This window comes from Apis cerana, linkage group LG1, assembly GCF_029169275.1.
Source record: "Apis cerana isolate GH-2021 linkage group LG1, AcerK_1.0, whole genome shotgun sequence".
Taxonomy (NCBI): Eukaryota; Metazoa; Arthropoda; class Insecta; order Hymenoptera; family Apidae; genus Apis; species Apis cerana.
Window position 1 is genome coordinate 16973210 of NC_083852.1, and position 21488 is coordinate 16994697.

At 28.3% G+C, this 21488-nt stretch overlaps 1 protein-coding gene across 1 annotated transcript in view; it reads right to left on the bottom strand.

Moving 5' to 3' along the window:
• Positions 1–689: 689 nt before the first annotated feature.
• The window catches only part of LOC107994241 (uncharacterized), a 62348-nt gene continuing 41549 nt past the window's right edge, over positions 690–21488 (bottom strand). Inside the window, exon 3 of the mRNA XM_062073366.1 lies at positions 690–15839. Within this exon, the coding sequence (XP_061929350.1) occupies positions 15758–15839 (82 nt within the window). The 3' untranslated portion in view covers positions 690–15757. The remainder of the gene's footprint in view (positions 15840–21488) is intronic.

Here is a 21488-nt window from a genome sequence, read left to right on the forward strand (position 1 = left end):
TATTCGAAATTATTATCTTCAAAGTTATATATAACTTCAAAATTGTTTCTAATTTTAATAAGATTTAATAAAGTTTAAAATTGATTAAAAATTAGTTTGTCTTTGCATGACACTATCTTGGCAATACAAAGTCGAATTGGAATAAATGAAAAGGGAATTTAAAGTGCAAGATTTGGCACTTTTAATAGTCTTTTATTCGTTAATATAAAATCACTATTTTTGAAGTTACAGCGATTTAAATTTGTTCTAACTTTAATAGAAAATTCAATTGAGTTTTCAATCAAGATAAATTATAATAATAAATACGTTTGTTTCTAGAAAATGTTTATAAAGATCTTATTAATCAAATGTTGAAGATTCTAAGTTAATTTAAATCCTAAATCTTTTATTTGAAATAAGTTACATATTTATTTAATCGATCTTTGAGTTTGATTATGTTAATTGAATAAAAGAATTTTATAAAATTCATAAAAAAGGAACAAATGAAGAAATCGTACATTATCTTAACAATTTTCTCGCAATAATCTCGTAAAATTGAATTTCATATAGGTTATAATGCATTTTTAAAAAATCGAATAAAGATTTTATAGGTAATACGTACGCATACCACGAAAATCATTGGCCAGAAAAATGACAGGAAGGAGAACAGTAGGGGTAGAAAACGAGGGAAATAAAGATCACGTATCTCAGAGAACGAGTTCCCTTTTATAAAACGTCATAGATCACCTTTATTGTTGTTCTATGTAACACGTGTCGCTGGTTTTACAAAATCAGGAATCTCGTACATGTACATATGTATAACTTTACATATTTTATATATATAGTTTTCCTCTCTTTTTATTTTTTTTTTTATGTTGCATCAACATGTATACGTGTTCTACATCACGTGTAATTTTTCCGATTACATCGAATAGAAAAATCGTTCGAACTCTCGCTTGATTTTTCAAATAAAAAAAAAATAAAAATATTGTATCATAATAAAATTATTTATTTGCTTTTATCAAATTTAAATAGAGATAAATTTTTAAACTAATTCAATATATTAATTCCATAAATTAATTGAATAAAAAATTTAACTAAATTTTATAAATCTGTGTTACTATTTAAAATATTTTCATGAAAACGAACGTTCTATTGAATTGAAATGAAATGCCGGTCGTTGCACAAAACAACATGTTTTAAAACATATTCTTTTCTATGGAATACAAAATTTTACATTACGAATAAGCTAAGCGTATTATAAAAATATTTATAATACTTAATCAATTTTTAAAATTACAAAAATGACTAAAAAAAAAAATAAATAAATCCAATACCTCTTCTCCAGAAAAATCTATCTTTACCAATTCTTTAAAATTTCTCTCTTTTTTTATTTCTCTATTCTTGTCATTTAAATCATTTCAAAAGTAATTGATAATCTATTCGAAATCATTGAAGATCCAGATTTCCAATATATAATTACATTTTCACGTTATTTTTTTAATATATAAAAATCATCCCTCGAAAATCATCCTTTGCTTCGATTTTCACTCTCCTTTCATTCGATCACTTGTCAAATTTTCACTTATTTAAAGATTCTGTCGCAGAATCATCAATCTATCGTGGCAGTAGTCAAGAAACAATATCTAAAGATTTTCGCGATAAGGCTGATATCAATGCAGAGAAAAAGAGAGGGAGTGATAACGGTGGAAGCGCGATGTGATCGATGCGACGCGGGTCACGGGAATCACACAATGCTCGTTATTGAGCCATCTAACCGCATTGCACGCGCACACAGCCGCGAATCGGCCTCGTATAAACACACGGATTTGCGGCCGGAAAACAATATCTTTCCAAACGCTAATAAACGAATGCTTCGTTTCGTTATTGCGTCGAATACAAGGAATATTTCATAACGATTTAACATGTATATGGATCATGTTTGGCCATGATGATTCTTTGCTGAGTTAATGCGGTGAAAAGTTGGATGAAAAAGGGGTTGGATTGAATGAGTAAAATGAGTTGGGTTGATGATGAGTTGAAGAGTATGAAAAGAGGTCACGAGATTTGATTGAATACGGTTGAAAATTGGATTTTGAGAATATGAGAATAGACAATTTATTGTAAGAAAAATAATAAATATTTTGTATCATTACGGATATTTTTTGAAGAAGTTAAATACGATTCGAGAAAAAAAATGTTCGAGAAAGAAATTCGTTTCGATTACAATACATTTTTCCAAAGTGCCACTCGTCATCCTAGCTTTTGATTTTTGATTGATTTTACGAGAAACAGGACGCGCAGCAATGAAACTAGGTGAAAAATTGATTAAACTGGTTATTGACCGCGTGCTTTCATGGTTCTTCTTTATTCATATATCGCGCTTTTTCAATTATTATTCTATAAGTTATTATTCTAAATAATAAAATAAATGGTCAATTCTCTTTCAATTTCAAAATTTGAACAAATATATTGGAAATAATATTGGAATTTTCACACGAAAACTACGTTCATCAAAGTATAGAGAATCATAAAAAAATTTAATGCACGCGAAGAAGAAAGCCACTGTAAGAATTCAACGAGAAATCGTAAAAATTGTTAGATGTCAACGGTAAGAGGAAACTAGACTCGTGCACACAGAAGTGTCAGGTTCAAAGAACGAGAAGCTACAGTGTCGTGAAGACGAAGACGGCCGGCGGTAAAATAGCCGGGAAAATTAGAAAAGCCGCAACAAGGCGCGGTGATCCGGCTCTCTTAATGACAAAGCTGCTCGGCCGTATCGTTTCTGAGATTGTTCGTTCGTCTATCCCCTCACTCGGCCCTATCTCCGTTTCCCTCTCGGCATCTGTAATCTGGGTTACTCTACAATTAAGGTCAGGACGGTGGAGCAGCGCTCGAAATAAGACAGCGCCGGAACAGAGATTGCACTCGACGATGAAATGATGCACTGCCGTGCATACGCGCGCAACGCCTCGAGAATTCGATGTGTCGAACAGGAACAGGATGGTGTGATATATCGTTCGATGGAGTATGAAATGTCCTAACAAGTTAAGTTTGTCCAAGTTAAAGTTTCTCGTTTCATATTTAAAGGGATGCATAAACATTTTAAAGGGATGCTGAATGAAATTTAGTATTGAGAAAATTTTTAAGATCGTCTATGCGCACTTTTGAACTGTGATTTATGAAATATTTTAACAAATTGATCAGTTTCAAGAGATAAATGAAAATAAAAATTCTTTCTCTAAGAGAATATTTTTGAGAAAAATTTGTAATTGTTTAAGTAAACTTTGAATCCTTCTTGAATTGCTCCTCTGCATTTTCTATATTTACTTATTTATCACTAATTTACATTGGAGAAGAGGTATTATTAATAAAATCAACAAACATCAGAGTTAAAATTTCAAATTCCATCTCGAGTCATTAATAATAAAGAAGAAAGTTAAATTAAACGTAAAATTAATTGTTTCCCGTAAAATGATAAATCATAAATTAACGGATGATGTATCGTACATGTCCCTATACACATGTGCAAAACCTATATCTGACGATCTCTCTTGACGCCCGTCATTTGATTTCAATCCCAGCTTCTGATTTGACTTTCATGGATATTCAGATCGTTCTAGCTCTAGGCGAGAGCTCGATCGATTCCAAATTTCGCGTTTCCATATCTTCCATCCTCGTATACGATTCCTCTTTACAAACATTTCTGTAGAAATATCGATTAACGACGATATCGATCTATGTCGATCGCACGAAATAAAGTGTTTCTCTCTCTCGCAATCGATAAAACTCAACAGCGCTATAATATAATATATATATCATGTATGTATATGTATATGTATATAATTAGTAGAAACGAACCCTCTGCGGTTTAGACCAGCTAAATGCCAACATCGGGCGGCTATAGAATACTCTTAACTCTCGATAACATGTCGCTTTTATTTTAAATTTCCATTCAAGATTTTTTCGTTATTTTTTTCTTCTATTTCCTTTTCTTCTTCCGCTTCATCGTTCATTTCTTCTCCTTTTTTTGCTAGGCTACAGCTTTGCCTAATTTACAATGGCATGTATCTGTATACTCGTGTATCTGTATGCGTATGAGTACGATCCTGTGTGTGTGTGTGTGTATGTGTGTGTGTCTGTATGTTCGATTATTTTAAAACGTAGCTACGTAAGTAGTTTACGGGAACAAACTTCCTTAAACTTCTCTCGTTATTTTTCTATCGATCATCTCGATAAATTAAGAAGAACATCCATGATAGACATGATGGATAACAATTGATTAAATTACGTTGTTATATATATCTTTTTTTTTCTTTTTTGTTTAATTTCAAATGTTTAAAAAGAGTCACGTTATATCAAGATTGTTCTTCTTCGATCAACTTTGAAAATACATCTCGGTTAAAATGAACTGTTCCTCTAAGACACCCTACGAGGGTGTACAGGATTAGCTGTCGGGGATTAGCGTACAAAATTCTTAACGAAATTTCGGCTCGTTACTCGGTTAAATATCTCTAGAATAACTTTTTTTTTATCTTTTTCGATTTAACGATTTAATTCCTAAGAATTCTTTTCTCTTCCTCCTGTTGCTTCGATTTTGGTACGTTAAACTCGTGACCATAATTTTGTTCCTTTTTTCTTATTTTATTTCGCGAGTGGTCTTCCATTATACTTGGTCAGAGCTTTCCTCCGGCGTATTATAGATAAATCGTAATAAATCGTCGACAAATTCTGTTTGGAATTATCTTCGAAATCATTTTTTTTTCTTCTTCTTCTTTTTATTTTATTTATTCATAGTTCAAAATCGTCGACGATCAGGCAGCTCAATTTTCATCGAAATCTTTTGATTGGCCATGCCGGTTTGTTCTTTTGATTAGAGTTGCAAGCCTGGCAGTGCCCATATATGTATAATTAATTAACACAGGGAACAAACCTCATTCGTTCACGATTTTTATTTGTATTTTTTGATTGAGTGATGTTAATTACTCGTGAAGGAACGATGCGTGTCCCCGAAATCTTAGAATTTAACGTTATCTACATTATTCTTAAGCTAGTTTCAATCTCTACGAGTTTCATCTCGTGAAAAAGAAACGTTTAATCCTTATGGGGTTGAAAAAGGTCCTCTTCGTGAGGATGAGTATCGTAAACATAATGTTAATTCTCGAAGCAATTCTCTCGGCTACGAAAGCATTGGATAACGATAGTAGCGTTTAAATGTGATTCCATTATTGAAATTAAGATCGTTGGACTGCGGATGTTAGTATATTTAGGGAAAATTTATAGGATATAAACGTTGGTAATTTTGAAGAACTATATATAACATTGGATATTATATTTAAACAAATATAAATAGAGAGATATTGAATATCTAGAAAATGAAACAATTTATTTAGCTGCTTTCATAAAAATATAAATTTACATCCGCAATCAAATATTTAAATACGGTCTCAGTAAAATAAAACTCATAATTATCATAAATATTATTGTAAGAAATAATAAATAGATAAGAAGAAAAATAATAATTACAAATTTTTTTGTAATTAAGGATGAATTATAATTACAGTATTTTGATTTCTTTTTTTTTGGAAGACATTATGTCTATCAGGGAAATGCAAAAATGACATTTCAATAATAATAGATATTAATGTAAAATAATATTTTAAAATTATTTCTTTTCGAAGATATTAAATTTCATTTTTTAATTTTATATTTCATCAAATGAAGTACATTTCTATGAATTCTATTCTTTATTATATATTCAAAAAATATCTTGTTTGATAAAATAACTTTAACCAAAGTGTCCAAGATTTATACAAAAGAATAATTTTAATTTGATTTTAATCTTATTATTACATATTTTTAAATATAATAAAATATGTTAAAATAATATGTATCATTTCAAATTATTACCTTTTTATTTTTATTTCAAATAACAGAATGATTAATTTTTTTCTTCGACCAATCACTTGTAAAATCACTTTAAAAGAATAAAAAAGAGGAACAAGTTAATTACATTACTCGATCGATGCAAAGTGAACTTGAATGTTGTCCTTTATAACCGCGATTATTCAAATGCATTTAATTAAACGAAAAAAACGATCGAAGTTTGATTCATGCGTCGCATGCAAAACAGATTCCGTAAGGTTGATTGCCTGAGTCTCGGTGAAAAATATATTACCGTCCAACTTGGCTCAATGTTTCTACGCTTACACCATGCGAGAAGATTGATTTTCGACATTACGTTTCGACGGTAAAGAATGCGAGGGACACAAAATTAGTTCCGTTTCGCGCCTGTTCCTACATTATTCCTCCCCGTAAAACATTTTTCGAACATCCATTTACTATCGCTTTTTTACAGATATTAAAAAATTCTTATGCCAACGTCTATTTAATTCTTCCAAACACGATTTTTCTTTTCGAAGAAAAAAGTTTGGTTTCAAATTGTCATTAGAAAAAAAAAAAATGAAAATTCCTAATTTAAAAAACTATTTTAACATAAAATATTTCTAAAAAAAGTTGTTTAATTGTTTCGATAGTTCATCGAATATCGATTTATCTCAAAGTTTAAATAATAATAAATTTTTTCTAATCCAAAAGGATATCAAGATAAAAGATAATTATCTTTTATTAAATTTAGTTTTATTAAATTTATCCTTAAAATATGTTCCTTTAATTCTTAAGCTTCTTCAAATATTCAATAATTATAAATTCCTAGTCATACGTGCTTAATTTTCATTCGATTATAGGGGCATCTTGTATATTACGAATCGATGCTGTTTTTCCCCGAATATAATCGTGATATAATGGACATATTGTATAATTAGAGGCAATTTGCATCGTTAACGAGTATCGTACAGACAATCGAATCGAAAAACTGATCAATGTAGTTATCAATAGTAATGTGGTTATGGACTTGATAAACGATAATGCGTACGTGGAAATTGACCACCATTAAGTATCAAACTAGCAAAATAAAACGACATTACTACATCTAACTAATTGCAAACACGTAAATTGAGAATTATTATAATTATATTATAACATTCGGCATGATGAATGCACAACTATGTGTTAATAGTAAAATAAACGTAATTTCTGAATGACGAGAAATAATCTCTGATGAATTAAAATCACTCATTCATCTTTATGCTAACGTAAAGAAGTAATTAAATAATATTTATTAATTGTTTTATAATTCATGTTTCATTGTCTTTAAAATAAATCAATCATCAGAATATTTGATTATTTAAAAAAATAATAAATAAAAAATGAAATTTTCCTTCTATTAAATTGAATTTACAAAATATTTATAAAAAAATTTATAACATCACGTATAGCCAATATTACTAGCAATAAAATTTTTTGTATCAATAGATTATATGTGAATCATTTTAAAAATTATTGGTATTATTTTCAGTGCAATATGAAGTACACAAAAAAAACAATATAAAACAACAAAAAAAAAATATTCTATTAATAAATTGAGACCATAAGTAAATTCCTAAAATTAATCATCCAATTTCCAATACCATTTTATTAAAAAAATAAATAAACATATTTTCATATTTTCTCAAATTTACAGAAACAATATTCAATAATGTTTATTTATTTTTGAAAAATTATAAATTAATCGTTGAAAAAAATAATTATTTTATTTCATAATTAAAAAAAAGAATGTGAAAATTTAAATGAATTTAAATTTGAATTAATTTAAATTTCAATGAAAAGAATGGAATGTATTATTATGTGAAAGTTAGTGTTGAAATGGCCACGTCATCGTTGAACATTTCCCGACTTCAAATGAAACAAATGCTGATTTTGAGAGACCTTCGTTTCGAATTATACACCGGTACGTGTTCATTGGTATAGCGGGTACAGCTATACAAATTATTTGCATGCCAGAACGAATTTCAGTGGTTCCAAAAACCTGGCCATTGAAAGAAGCACGCGAGCTCGAAACTACCAAGCATAAATGTCAGTGAAAGGAAGGAAGAAAAGGAAAAAGAGAATACAGAGAATCTAAGTTATTACGATTAACAAATACGGAAATATTTCGAAACAATTTTCGCAATATTGTGGAAATTAAGCTTCCTCTTTCTTTTATCTTAATTTAAAAAAGAAGGAAAAAGAAATGCGAGATATCTTATTCGCACTTGTAACAAAAAATCAAGATTAAATTAGAATTCCTAATTTCTTCACTATAATTTAATTTCTCAAATTAAAAATTTTTATATAAAATATTTGATATGATAGTCAAAGAAAGATTAACTAAAGATGTTGACCATTTTAAATTTAATTATTAATATTAATATATTTTAAAGAGAATAAAGTTTTCTTTTAAAAACTGAATCAGCGATTAAATTAAATCTAATCTGATCAACAATCTGATACAACAAATAATTTAAATAATAATTCAAATTCTTCCAATATTTAAATAAGTCAGTCGAAGCAAGTTTAATTGTTCCGGAAATTTGAATTGATTACTGTATTGGCCACAGATTCGTTTGATTCGAACAAAAAGAACACATTGTAAATTTAATCCATTTTTAACCCTCATCTACAAAGTAATTTTCAAGAACTGATATTTATCCTTGTTTGAATTGTATTTTCGTGCAAAATTTTGGTAGTGAATTTCCTTTCGTTCTATCATGCAATGTAGATTCGTTCCATTTGAAATTTGTTGAGAAATAAAATTTCACAAGTCGATAGAATGAGGACACATTAATCGATGGATAATATTCATAAAAATTTGAATTTCTTGAATATGGCAAGAGATTATTTAAAATATAGGTCAAAAATTCTTTTGCTTAGGAAATAGAACCTTCCTGCATTGCTGAAGAATGTATTTGACCTAATCATTTTTTTTCATTTTTGAAATGCATCATTTTTCATGTCAAACATATGTGAAAAATTTTCACGATAATTTTTCACTTTAGAAACATCCATTCTAAAGAATGAAAACAATTAATTTTTTATAATATTTTTTAATATTTACTTAATATTTACTTAAACACTGATCAAAATTAATCATTATAAAAATTAATACGATACAAGAGAATTTTTTTTCTAAAGAAATAAAATTGAAATTTTAAATCGTTTATCAAACAAAAAAATAGATCATTTTGTGAGAATTTAAAAAATCGTTAATATTTTATTTTTTATAGGCACAATAATAGTTTCTTTTTCATTATTACTTTCTAATATCATAAAAGATATTACGTGCCTGCTTCTGATTCTCATTAAAATAAACTTCTTCGGTATTTGGAATTGTATTCTGGACATTTACTTAATTTTCTATTTTTTGGTATTGCTATATATGATACCTTCTTTAATTCAATAAGTATTAAGCCTTTTTTTTATTTCATTACATTCATTTCTATTACATCGGCAAAAATTTCATATTAATAATTAATAAATTACAAATATTACTACTTTCGTTGATATGTTCAACAAAGATTATTAAATAATTGTTAATATAAATATATATATATATATATATTTATATAAACAAATATATATATATATATTTAAAAAATAAAAAACTATCTCTTTATCGTCACAATTTTTCGCATTTTTGTCACGAATGATAAAAAATGCTTTCCATCATTTATATACAATAAATTTAAATAATTTTCCATAACAAAAATTACATATAAATGTTTTCTAATTACGATTACAAATTCCTAAAAATTTGTTGAAGTAAAAATGAAATATTTTATCTGAATTGTAACATAACTCATACTCGAAATCCTTATAAATCTTTCCGATTAATCGATATCCTTCCTTTGTATATATAGAGTCACACCAATTCCACTAAGATTTGGCGAAACGATCGCCCCAATTTAATATATTGTCGCGTGTTAAGGATAATTCGTTAATGTTACATAATGGCGGTAATAGTAACAATTACATCCTGCTAGTCGACCAGCAAACTTTACACGCGACTGCATACCTCGTAATGGCATACTCAAGATAATGATCGTCGGATGAAATTATCTTTTTGTTCCTCTTTTTTATTCGTAAATCTCGCTGTGAATGTAATAGCAACATTTTTTAAAGATTTAATTGTTATATTTCAGAATTTATTTCGTTTGTAAATTTCTGATTTCTTTATAATTATAAATTGAAATCAGTAATTTTATATTAAAAGGAAGTTAAATAAATATTAAATAAATCTGTATAGGTAAATTTTCTTGATTAATTGTTCTTGAATAATATCATGGACACTTCGATTTTTATCAAACATTTTATATTGTATCACATTGGATATATTTCAATTTAACAATATCAAGCCATTATAAATTATGATTGTACGATATATTCAATTCCTTAAATTTCATATTAAATAACATGTTATATAATATTTATTGATTTATTGTTATAACCATAAATGTAATTGCGAAATTATTTCTTTCCTATGTTTGCTTTAAATATAAATAAAATATAAAATGCAATAATCAATTACTTCAAATCATTAATTAATTTCTATTGGACTTTAAAAAAAAACTCAATTCGAATTCGATTCTCTTATTGAAAAATCATTTTTAGTAAACGAATTTAAATATCTTAAAGAAGAAATGAATGAAACCATTTTCCTTTTTCATTCCTTCTTTTTTTTAATATTCATTTCATCCATTGTCGAATTTCGATACTCAAAAAATATCGAGAATGATAATATGAGGTCTTTTTAATATTCATTATTGCCTTTAATTCCCTTCATTTTTACATTTTTGTATTTCCCCGGAATAATGATCTCCCGTTAGCAAAAAAATAAATTGGCTATCGGTCAAGCCTATATTAGCAACGATCGATTAACTTTTATCCCATTTTTTGATACCTTGATCCTATGGCCAAAATTTTATTTTCGAATCCCTTCAAAAGAAATCCAATATCTATTTTTATTTTTGCTGATAAATTTTCTAAACATTAATCGGAATAATTATATATTATACAATATGAACTTCAATAAGAATTTTCATAAAATTCTTTGAGAACTTTAATTGAATTTGAATGACTAAAATTTTTCGCGGAACATATGAAAAATATACTTGACTATAAAAGATTAACTAATCGATGACGAATTTAAAAAACAAAAATAAATTTAAAATATCATTTTAAAATCTTTTTCATTTATGTGAAATTTCCAGGCCATTCGTTTTATCAGAGTCAGGATTGTGCAAATGATTTATGGATAAAAATTCAATAAATAATAATTTATTTTCATCTTTGTGTACCTTCAGCGGATTAATGAAGTTTTCGATATCCAAAATTCGAAATGCTATCGTAACGAACAATTTGTCACGCTCCGTTTAAACTTGAAACTTGAAGAGGAAAGAGCGCTTCGCTTAACACGAGACACGCCACTGTTTAAATTTCGACTTTGCGTCAACGATAATATGTGCGCGGTTTAAAACGAAAATCCGAGAACGGCTGCGTAGCTATTTTCTGAACGCGTCCGCGCATTAATTCACGCGCGTCCAATGGACGTGTGCGGAAATTTTTGTCCACAAAAAACTATTCATTTACATATTCGGGAAACGAGGCGTGGAGATGGTCGAGAATTCGTGAAAAAATTTGTGTCGTGGAAACAAATGAATACGTAAGTTGGTCTGGATTGAAGAATTTTTAATATTTCAAAGGAATATTTTTAACATTTAAAATATATTAGAAAATTTTTAAAAATTTAATAGAAAGGATTTTTTAAGTAAATTTCTAAATATTAATATTTTTCATAAATCTTTGTACAAGAAAAGAAAGAAATATAATTCATATTGTACAAATGGTACGTGTTAAGGCACTAATGATGCACAAGAACAGGAACGTGTTATGTTAACATGTTAAAAATAATGTCTCGCATGAATAAATTTCATTTCGCGCGTCCAACTTATCTTTTGTTCTCAAAAAGAATTTCCTTTCCTGTTTACCAGTTAGTTAAATTTTAATTCTATGAATATGTATGTGTATATTATTTTTCATTTTTAAAACATGTTAAGAATGTAGGAAATATAGGAATATTGTACAATATTGTTAGATTTATAAATTTATGATCATTATTATTACTTATTATTACGATATATTCAAAATCACACTTGAATCGGGCACGAGAAAAACTTGCAATCTAAAAAAAAAAAAATATATTTTTTAAAAAAATTCTGTCATAAGTCTCTTTAACGATATCTTGACACGATATTCATTATCGTTGATATCTCGAACGTTTTCTGCTCTTTTATATATTTTTTTTTTTTTTTTTTGGCTTTATTCTATTCATTCTATTCATTCGAAATAATTCAGGAAATCACTTTCCTGATTGCCAAGATCTTCGATAAAGATGGGAGAAAATGAAGGAATTATAAAGTTTAAAAATGGAATAAAAGACGACACAAATGAGGGAGAAAAAGATAATAAATGAAGTTACACGATAGATAAATAAATAGATAAATTGAAAAATTTAAATTAGAACTTTTTTTTTTAATTTTTTACAAGTATTATTTTAATTTTCTTTAAATATTTTAAATTTAATTTCATCTTTATGCTCAATTCTTATATGTGCACGTATCATTAACATATATTCATCCATAATCTCTTCGATTACTCGATTATGTTCATTCACCTTTTGAATTTCGAATTTTCGGATTCAAAATAATAAATGAAATTGAACAATATTATAAATGATAATATAATTGGCGCATTACGATGAAACGTTTTACTGCTATTAAAATGCATTCGGATTCATCTGTCCATCATCGATATTGCCATGAATAACGAAACTACGATCTCTTTTTTTCTTCCTCTCTATCGAGAGTTGCGGTATCGACAATTTCTACCGGAACCGCAAACTTCCCCGATTTCTCTTGCTTCTGGCAGAAGTCCACACGCGAATAGGCGAGAGTCTCGTAATATGCAAATGATCATAATCCTTAAAAGGTTGAGATGCACATTTCTTTTTTTTTTGTTTTTGCAACATTTTGTGTAGTTGCATGCATGATCGCGTGAATTATAATATATGATAACCGGAAGTACAATATTTTTAAAAAAGAATTTTAAAAATTTATAATTCAAAAATTTGGTTAAATTTAAAAGTGTGAAACAATTTCTTTTCTTTTTCTTTTCTAGATATAAAACTTTGTAAAAGAATGAAAGAATTATTTTCTTCCTTCTTTTTTTTTTGATAACGTTAATAGATAATGTGTATTTTTTTGCTTTCTCATATAAGATAAGACTCCTTGATACTTTTATCGACGTTTCCTCGAAAGTTTCAAGAAACTCGAAGTTATTAAATTACGGAAGTTATCTTGTAAGTTCGCAATTTCAAGGTATTTTTTTAAAACAAGTAATACTCTCTTTTTCCTAAGCAAATTATTAGATTTGTTGCATAAATAGTGAATCTTTCAAATAATCATAAATTTCGTATATTTATAATTTGTTATGTAATTTCTAACTTCAAATCATTTTTCTTTTCCATTTCTTTTTATTGTTTCAATGAAACGTGCACTTTTAATTAAAATTATATTTTCCATTAAATTTCAATTAGAATTTCTTATGCAAATTTTTTACATAGAAAAGCTTTTAATGAAAATATAAAATTTAAAAATCAACAGATTAAATAATGAATTTAATTTTATAATTACATAAAATTATGTTTACTTATATTTTTAAATTTCAAATGCACAATTCTGATTCCTATTCTGATGAAATTTCACATAATTCCAAAATTTCATATAAATTTAAAATAGACTTAAAAACAAAGTTTTGCGAAAGATAAAAGTTTCTTAGCTTTCTTAAAAATGGTCCTTTAAGTTACATCGACCGTAGCTCGGTAATAGCCTCTCCCGATCTAATAAAAAATAAATCTTATGATAATTTTCAATCAACTTTTTGATCGTTATTCTTTCGTCCGACTATCCGGGCAGTTATGCATTTTAACTATCGCCATTTTACATTATCTAACTTCTAACTTAATAGTTTCAGGATAATTTATCTTTGTCGATTTTATTCTCTTTTTTTCTTTACGAGGAAACGATCCATCGATGTTTTCAATATTTTTCCTTTCTCGATAAAACGTTATCTACATTGTTTATTATTCTTTCTTTATCGAAACACATATCTCTGTATTACTTACAGAAAGATGTAATTTTTAACTGGAAAAATCCAAAATCAATAATAGATATTAACATCATTGTTGTTGCATTCATTCGATAAACATATCCATTGTTATGCATCACATGTACTATACATGTATTGAATTTCATTTGGTAATTAACAAAAATTTTCATTTCGTACGATTAAACGTATAAAATAATTGCATGATCGTTTAATGAACGTTAAATTAATATGTTACTAATCGATTGTTTTACTATATTGAAATTCAAAAAAATTGAAATAATAAATATTAATTAAGTAATAAAAAAATAATAAAATATTAAAATTAATAATAAAAAATTATATTCCATTTTCCAACAACGCTACAATTTTATACGACAAAAGATACGACAAATTATATTTGTAAAATGGCACTCGAAATAACTATTTTTTTAATGAAAACTATCTAAAATGGAAATTTATTTTTTTATCCTAGATTATTCAATATTCTCGAGTTTTGATTTAATACTTATTGAAGTGATGCAGAAATTTCTGTACGTTTCCTTTATTGTCTTTTTTAGTTCTGCATTAGAGGGAGAAATTGAAGGAAGATTGGACATCGATATATATTCTAATATATCATATCTAAAAATAGAGATAAAATAATAACAAGAAATCTGTAGAAGGCATTCTATATAGCGGATAAATTTTCTATTATATAATTTTTTCTTTTCAATTGTTAATTGTTGTAAATTATTGAAAAATTACAAACAAGAATTCAATAATTTATTTATACTATAAATCTATTTGAACTTTATTTAATTACTAATGTATCTAAAAACCATTCCACGATTCTCTTTCATTCCATTTGAACAGTATACAATCCTTCTTTTGAGTTCAAATCCGAAGTGAAGGAGGAACATTTCTCCTTTAGTAAAAATTAAGTAAGACACTTTAGGACTCCTTCAAGCTATTTTATATTGTTCCTGAGATAAGACTGACGAACTCTATTCTATCTTTAATAATTATCATTCTCGCAAAATCAAATTCCATTTTTTACTTACAAATACTCCTATTATTATTAACGACATACTTCCTAAAACTACTTCTAAAATTAAAAAGAAAATTGAAGTCTAATAATTTTCAAAATAATAAACAATAAATTAAATCCGCATAGAAACTATTCACACAAAGGTAAATCAAACAAAGAAAACCAAAGGTAAAGAATTAAAAATTAATCTTCATCGAGTGCACATTTTACAAAATTTCTCTTCCTTCAGTTCAATTTATATTTAATTATCATCACCATCACCTCGAATTATTATTTCAGAATCGTGTGCTCTAGCACAAATTAACCCTCTATACTAAAAATACTAAAAATAAAAATTCCTCATCCACCTTCGAAAGATCGTTTCCTTTTTCTCTTTCTATACCTGTTGGCTCGCTCCGCTCCTTACACGGTGCTTGCACAGTGTCGTTTTGTACATGTATACGTGTATATATAGGTTATGTGGGATGCTAGTGGAAGGATAGGATCAGGTGTGTTACGTACAAGGAGTGATGAGTTGGATAGATGGAAAGGGAGGATTTTCGAGAGAGTTGAAACGGCCGAGGGCGGGACGTGTGGAAGTGAGTGGGACAAGGCCTAAAAGTCAGATTGCGACGTGGCCAGGGCACTCTCGGCCGTTTCCTCACGTCGTCATAAGGGCCTGGTCACTTCGCCGCACTCGCAGTGCGTTGGGTGACCCCGTCGATCCACGCGATTGCTTATCGAGTGGTCGCTGAAACAGAGAAAATGAATTAATTAATTTAAGAAAATCAAGAATAATGGTCGGTGTAGGTGTAGTGTTCGAGGATTTTCGAGTTAAAAATTCGCCTCTAATATGATTCTTTGTGATCTTGAGGATTTTGAGTTGAGAGTCATCTTTATCTTGAATGTGCCTTCACAAATAATTATTATAATGTTTCAAAGTAAGGAGCCTATATTTGTCACGTATCTTTGATGAAGAAATTTTTATTTATTTCAAAAAATAAATGAAATTCATTAAAAAAATATGAATGATTTATATATTCTTTATATTATAAGTAATTAATATTTTTTATTTCATAATATATCCAAACTTTATCAAGTATACGATGACTTATAAACGGGGATATATTTCAATTTACAGCTATATTTTCTAAATAAATACCTAGCTTTTAAACTCCTCTGGTACATCCATGAAACTTCGGAAATTCCATCACAGGGAAATTTTACAAGTTCGTGACACAATACAACGTGCTCGAAACTCGTAACTTTATTAATTTATAAAGTTGCTTTCGCGTAATAAATAGATATTTTCTATGAAAGGAAAGTCGACAATTTGGTACAATGTTAACTAAATGAAAATTTTTTAATGGAATTAAAATTGGTATTTTTTACATTTAGAAATAATAAAATATCGATTTTTAAATTCTATTTAAAACATTTGCAAATTCTGTTAAATGTACAAAATATACAAAATACAAATAATTTCAACGATAGACAGATGTATTGAATGAAAGAACTACAAATGACGAACAATATTTTAGCCACTAGACTCATCTTTAAAAAAAGTCAATCTTTACGAACAATGGATCTACAAGCCGTGAATAATTTTTTGTAGCTACGATTCGATTGATAATTCAACCGACTTATAATGGGTCTTTAAGGCAAGCATCATATCCGAAATTAAATCTTGTCGATCTTTAGTTCGTGAACTCAAAAAAGGCTTTAACCTAGATTGGTTTCCCAGATTGCACTCCTAACGAAGAATAGGGCTTGGCTGCCATAATAACTTCTAGAAGAAGATATTTTTAAATTAGTATTTTCGGATATTAGATATTAATATCTTATGAAATAATAAATGTTGAATCATGATAAGGAATCCGAATATTACTGCAAGAGTATTTTATAATAGAGGAGGAAATTAAAACATTTTTAGAAAGATCAATGTTGTGTTAAAATAAAATTTCATTATAATCTTTTTTTTTTAAATTGTGATTTGTTGTCGTTATTATCTTTCTCTTTCATTTAAGATTGGATTCTTATAATTTTATGCATTTCTAAGTAATTAAATTCGCGACATAATGAAAAACTATCTCTTCTTCATCAAATAAATTGGACAGAAAAAAATAAAATACCCTTAAGAAATATAAAAAAAAAAGTAAAAAGAATATAAAAAAATACGATTCGAGAGCGAAAAACAGTATAGAAACGAGAAATGTGAAATAAATGACAAAGAAAATGGAATGCAGACTAGAAAAAAGAGATAGCAAAGGGAAAGGTATGAAAAGAAAACACAAAGGATGAGCACAAGAAGGAAAGATTAAAGTTAAATCTAAAAAAGAACATAGTGGTGAGAGAAGAAAAGTAAATAGAAGATAGAGAGTGAGAAAGGAGGATAGAATTTTAGGATGGGTGGAAAAGAAAATGGCAATAGGACTGGAAAGCTGGTAACAATTCACTGCAAGGGAAAAAAAACCGTGAATATGATGTTACCATGACCTACATCGATGCGGCTGTGAAAAGAACAGGGAATAGAGGCCGGGCCATTGTCAGTGGCTACGGACCGATCATATCAGACGAAGCGACGAAGCTCGCGTAGTAGTTACGACCTGATAATGGTCAGACAATTGCAAATTGCGTGTTGGACCTCATTAAAGTGCCTATAACAATTTTTATTTACTCGTTGCTATTTATTAGTTGGAAATTCTGGAATAAATCCAGCTAATGGTTATTATTTTAATAACGTGATATATTTAGTTTTTATTCTACACATAAGATAGAATGGATATTCTCTTATATGTAGTAATGGGAGACATAAAGGATATTCTATGTATTGGAAAACTTTGAAGAAAATAAGAATACTTGAATCACTATATTTATTTTATGTTTGCATTAATATATCAAGTAATTAAAAAAATATTCATTAAAAAATAAAATTGATATCGAAAATTAATATCGAAAAAAATTTTGTAAAAAATTTTGTTGATTGTAAAAATATTTACTATTATTTGTTCTTTATCTATATTTCATATTCTATTGATTTTTTTGTTATCATATTATATCATTATATCAAAGAACGAGAGATATTAACATGAACGATCTTGTATAGTATTAGTCACTTAACAACTATTTGATGAATGTAGAACAAGAATTTTTAATTTCAATCATCGTTAGTATCCTGAATGAATATTAATTATTATCTTCTGAGAATATTAAATATTTCTAACTTATAAATTGAAATTTTATTACACTTCATCAAAAAAAGAGAAAAACAGAAATTGTGTTTGTGCTTCTACTGTATGTGTACTGTATTATAATGTATATAAATCATGCGTTTTAATTGGTCAGGAAATATTATTAAAAATATTTCTTTTAAAAAATAGAATTTTTTTATCTATTTACTTTCTTTTCTATAAAAAGCAATTACTTGATACGTGGAAAATACTTCGAGCAATCGCAACTGTTGCCCTACATAAAAGCTCTTAATCAATCTGAATAGCTTGTTGGCGAAAATCGATGCCATGTATTTATCAATTGCGTAATCGAGAAGTACTGTGTAAACCATATTCCCAACACTTGGACATTTCAATGGTTTAGAAGAAATAGCAGTTCGAAACGAATAGCATGAGGTCACTCATAAATAATCAGTGGTCATAACTGTTTATGATCAGACTACTCATATACCATGTAATATGGAATCGATAAGAAGGAACGTAATTTTGTTAATTCTTATTTAATCAGATATATTTGTTGTTGAAAAATTAATGAAAATTTTATCTCATTTTTTATTTTTTTATTTATAAATCGTTTGTTAAAATGAGTGATCAAAGACACGAGGAAACGAAAATTTCGAAGCACAATCAACTCTCTGGAAGTATGACCTATTAATGGTTAATAATCGATCTGCTTGAAGAGAAATTCCATTAGCGACGGGATACGGAAGCAATTTTAACGAAGTAATGAAACGACCATTCTGTTAATTTAAATTTTTACTTTGCGGGAAAACATGAAATTAAATGAAATGCGTACCAACAAAATAATAAATTCAAATTTGATGAGTTTGTTTCTGAAAGATTTTAACAATATCAAATATTAATCATATTACAATATAAGTGATACTCCTTATTATTTATTAAATAATGATATAATAAAATCAAAGAAGTAATCAAATTAAATGACGAAGAAATAGATAATTCTTGATTGCACGCATATTTATATTTTTGCATATCAATATATATATTATCAATTTCAACATAGATATTGCATATATATATCAATGATCTAATGATTCATACATGATGTAGACACACCATGAATTGTTACCGTCCGATTGACACCGCACATGAATTAATGATAATGTCGAGAACGGTATTATAGATATTAGACGCGATTAAATCGCGATTACGAGTGATTCGCTTCAATTTGTAGCAGCGCCTATTAAATATCGATTTCCGCGCGGCAGAATTTCCATTTGCCGCGGAATATGGAGGCAGTCGGTGGTGGTGCTTTATCGTGGCGCAGCTATCGATTGCTTCTACCACTTGCTACCTTCTTCCTTCTCTTTCTCTCCTTTTTATTTTTATTTTTCCTTCCCCCCTCCTCTCTCTTTTTCCTTTTTTCTTTTACAATATCGTGCGATGAAAACGTTGCTGCGCATGCAACAAGACATCGGTGAGAGGAATTAAAGCAGCGGTTTCGATTTACCACCACGACGGAACGAATTGTTCTCGTGACCGAAAGATCGATCACGAAATACGGATCCCCCATTTCGCCTCTCTCGTTACTTATGTGTCAACATTATTATATCGACAAGCTGACTGTCGTGTTAGCTGTTATTGATTCCAAGTAATGCACGCTAAGGACTGTTTACGGTAGTTCTCGAAAGAAACTCGATTCTAGGAACAATGTACGTATGAAATGGTTAATAAGGATGTTTCTGATTTTCTGATATTGTATAAGTGGGCTTTAAGATTGATTCGATAAGATTGTTACAATTTTCGGTGACGTTGTATTGGAAATTGTTATTGGGGATAGTTTACTGGAAATTTTATGCGCTACTAAAGTTGATGATTAGAGATATTGTTGGTAAGGATATAGTAGAAAATACGTATGTAAAGATTGCTGAAAATATATTGTGGATAATAAATGTGTTCAACTATTTAATAGATTAAAATTACGTAAGATAACAGATATTAATATCGCGTGCATTAAATGTATTACAGCGACTTAAAAAAAGAAGTATTATTATATAATTATTAAATTCTAACTTTTTATTACTAAATATACTTTTGATTAATTATTGTTTGAAAAAAAATATAATTGAATTGAATTTATATTTTAAGTAACCTTATTAATAATCTTGTAATTCAAATATTTTTTTCCATCGCTAATGAAAAAAATCAAACATTAAATAGATAATTAATACAAAACAACATCCCTAGAGAACATCTGATAAATCTTATCAAATACAGAAAAATTTCTCAAATGCTCCCTCACGGGGATTCAATATTCCGCGAAACGCGGCTTTAAAATTTATATCCTTTGCCACGCTTGCAATCATAACTTCAATTCTGCGGAGGATACAAACGACGAAAAGGGAGTTGATGTATTTATCCTTTCTCTCTCTTTCCTCCCTCTCCCCTTCACCCTATTAATCGTCTATATAACGTTCGCTGACATTCTGAAAAGGTTGGAGCCTCGTTTAACGACAACGCTTGTACACGAAGATCCATCTAGAGGATTAAAGCTCGTCGAAACGGCGAGACTACCACTCTGCAAGGATCGAATGCTTTTGCTATGACAAATAAAACCGTAGCCGGATAATTGGAAATTGAGATACCTAGTATCGATACCGAGTATCTTAAGCATAGTGTTTATAGGGATTTTTGAAGGAAGAGTGGTATTATAGGATTAAAAGACAGAAATGAAAGAACTTGTGTATTTGATCGATAAATAAATAAACGGATCTTCTTTTAATCTGCTAATCAGATTACAAGTAGAATCTTCCGTAATCACATTAATGTAACGAGTTTGAAGTTGATGGAGATACGTATAGAAATAAAATGAATGTGAAAAAATGATCTTATTAATTTTTAATAATTTTGTATAATTTTGTATAATGAATGAAGATTATTCATCATTGAATAATAATGTTTCGTTAGTAGGAATCTGTGTATTCTGAAATAGCAAATAGCAAATATGTAGATAGAACTATAAATTCCGTGTTCAGTATCACACGAAAACCACGATACAAGCCATCGGCCATGCACATCGGCTCAAGCCCTTGTCTTCCATCTATTCAGCTTATCTTAATCTATCGGATTTTCAACAAGAACTATGGTCACTTAATTTAATACTATATTCGGCGTTCGTACGAGAAAAATCATAGTGAAAAGAAGAAAAT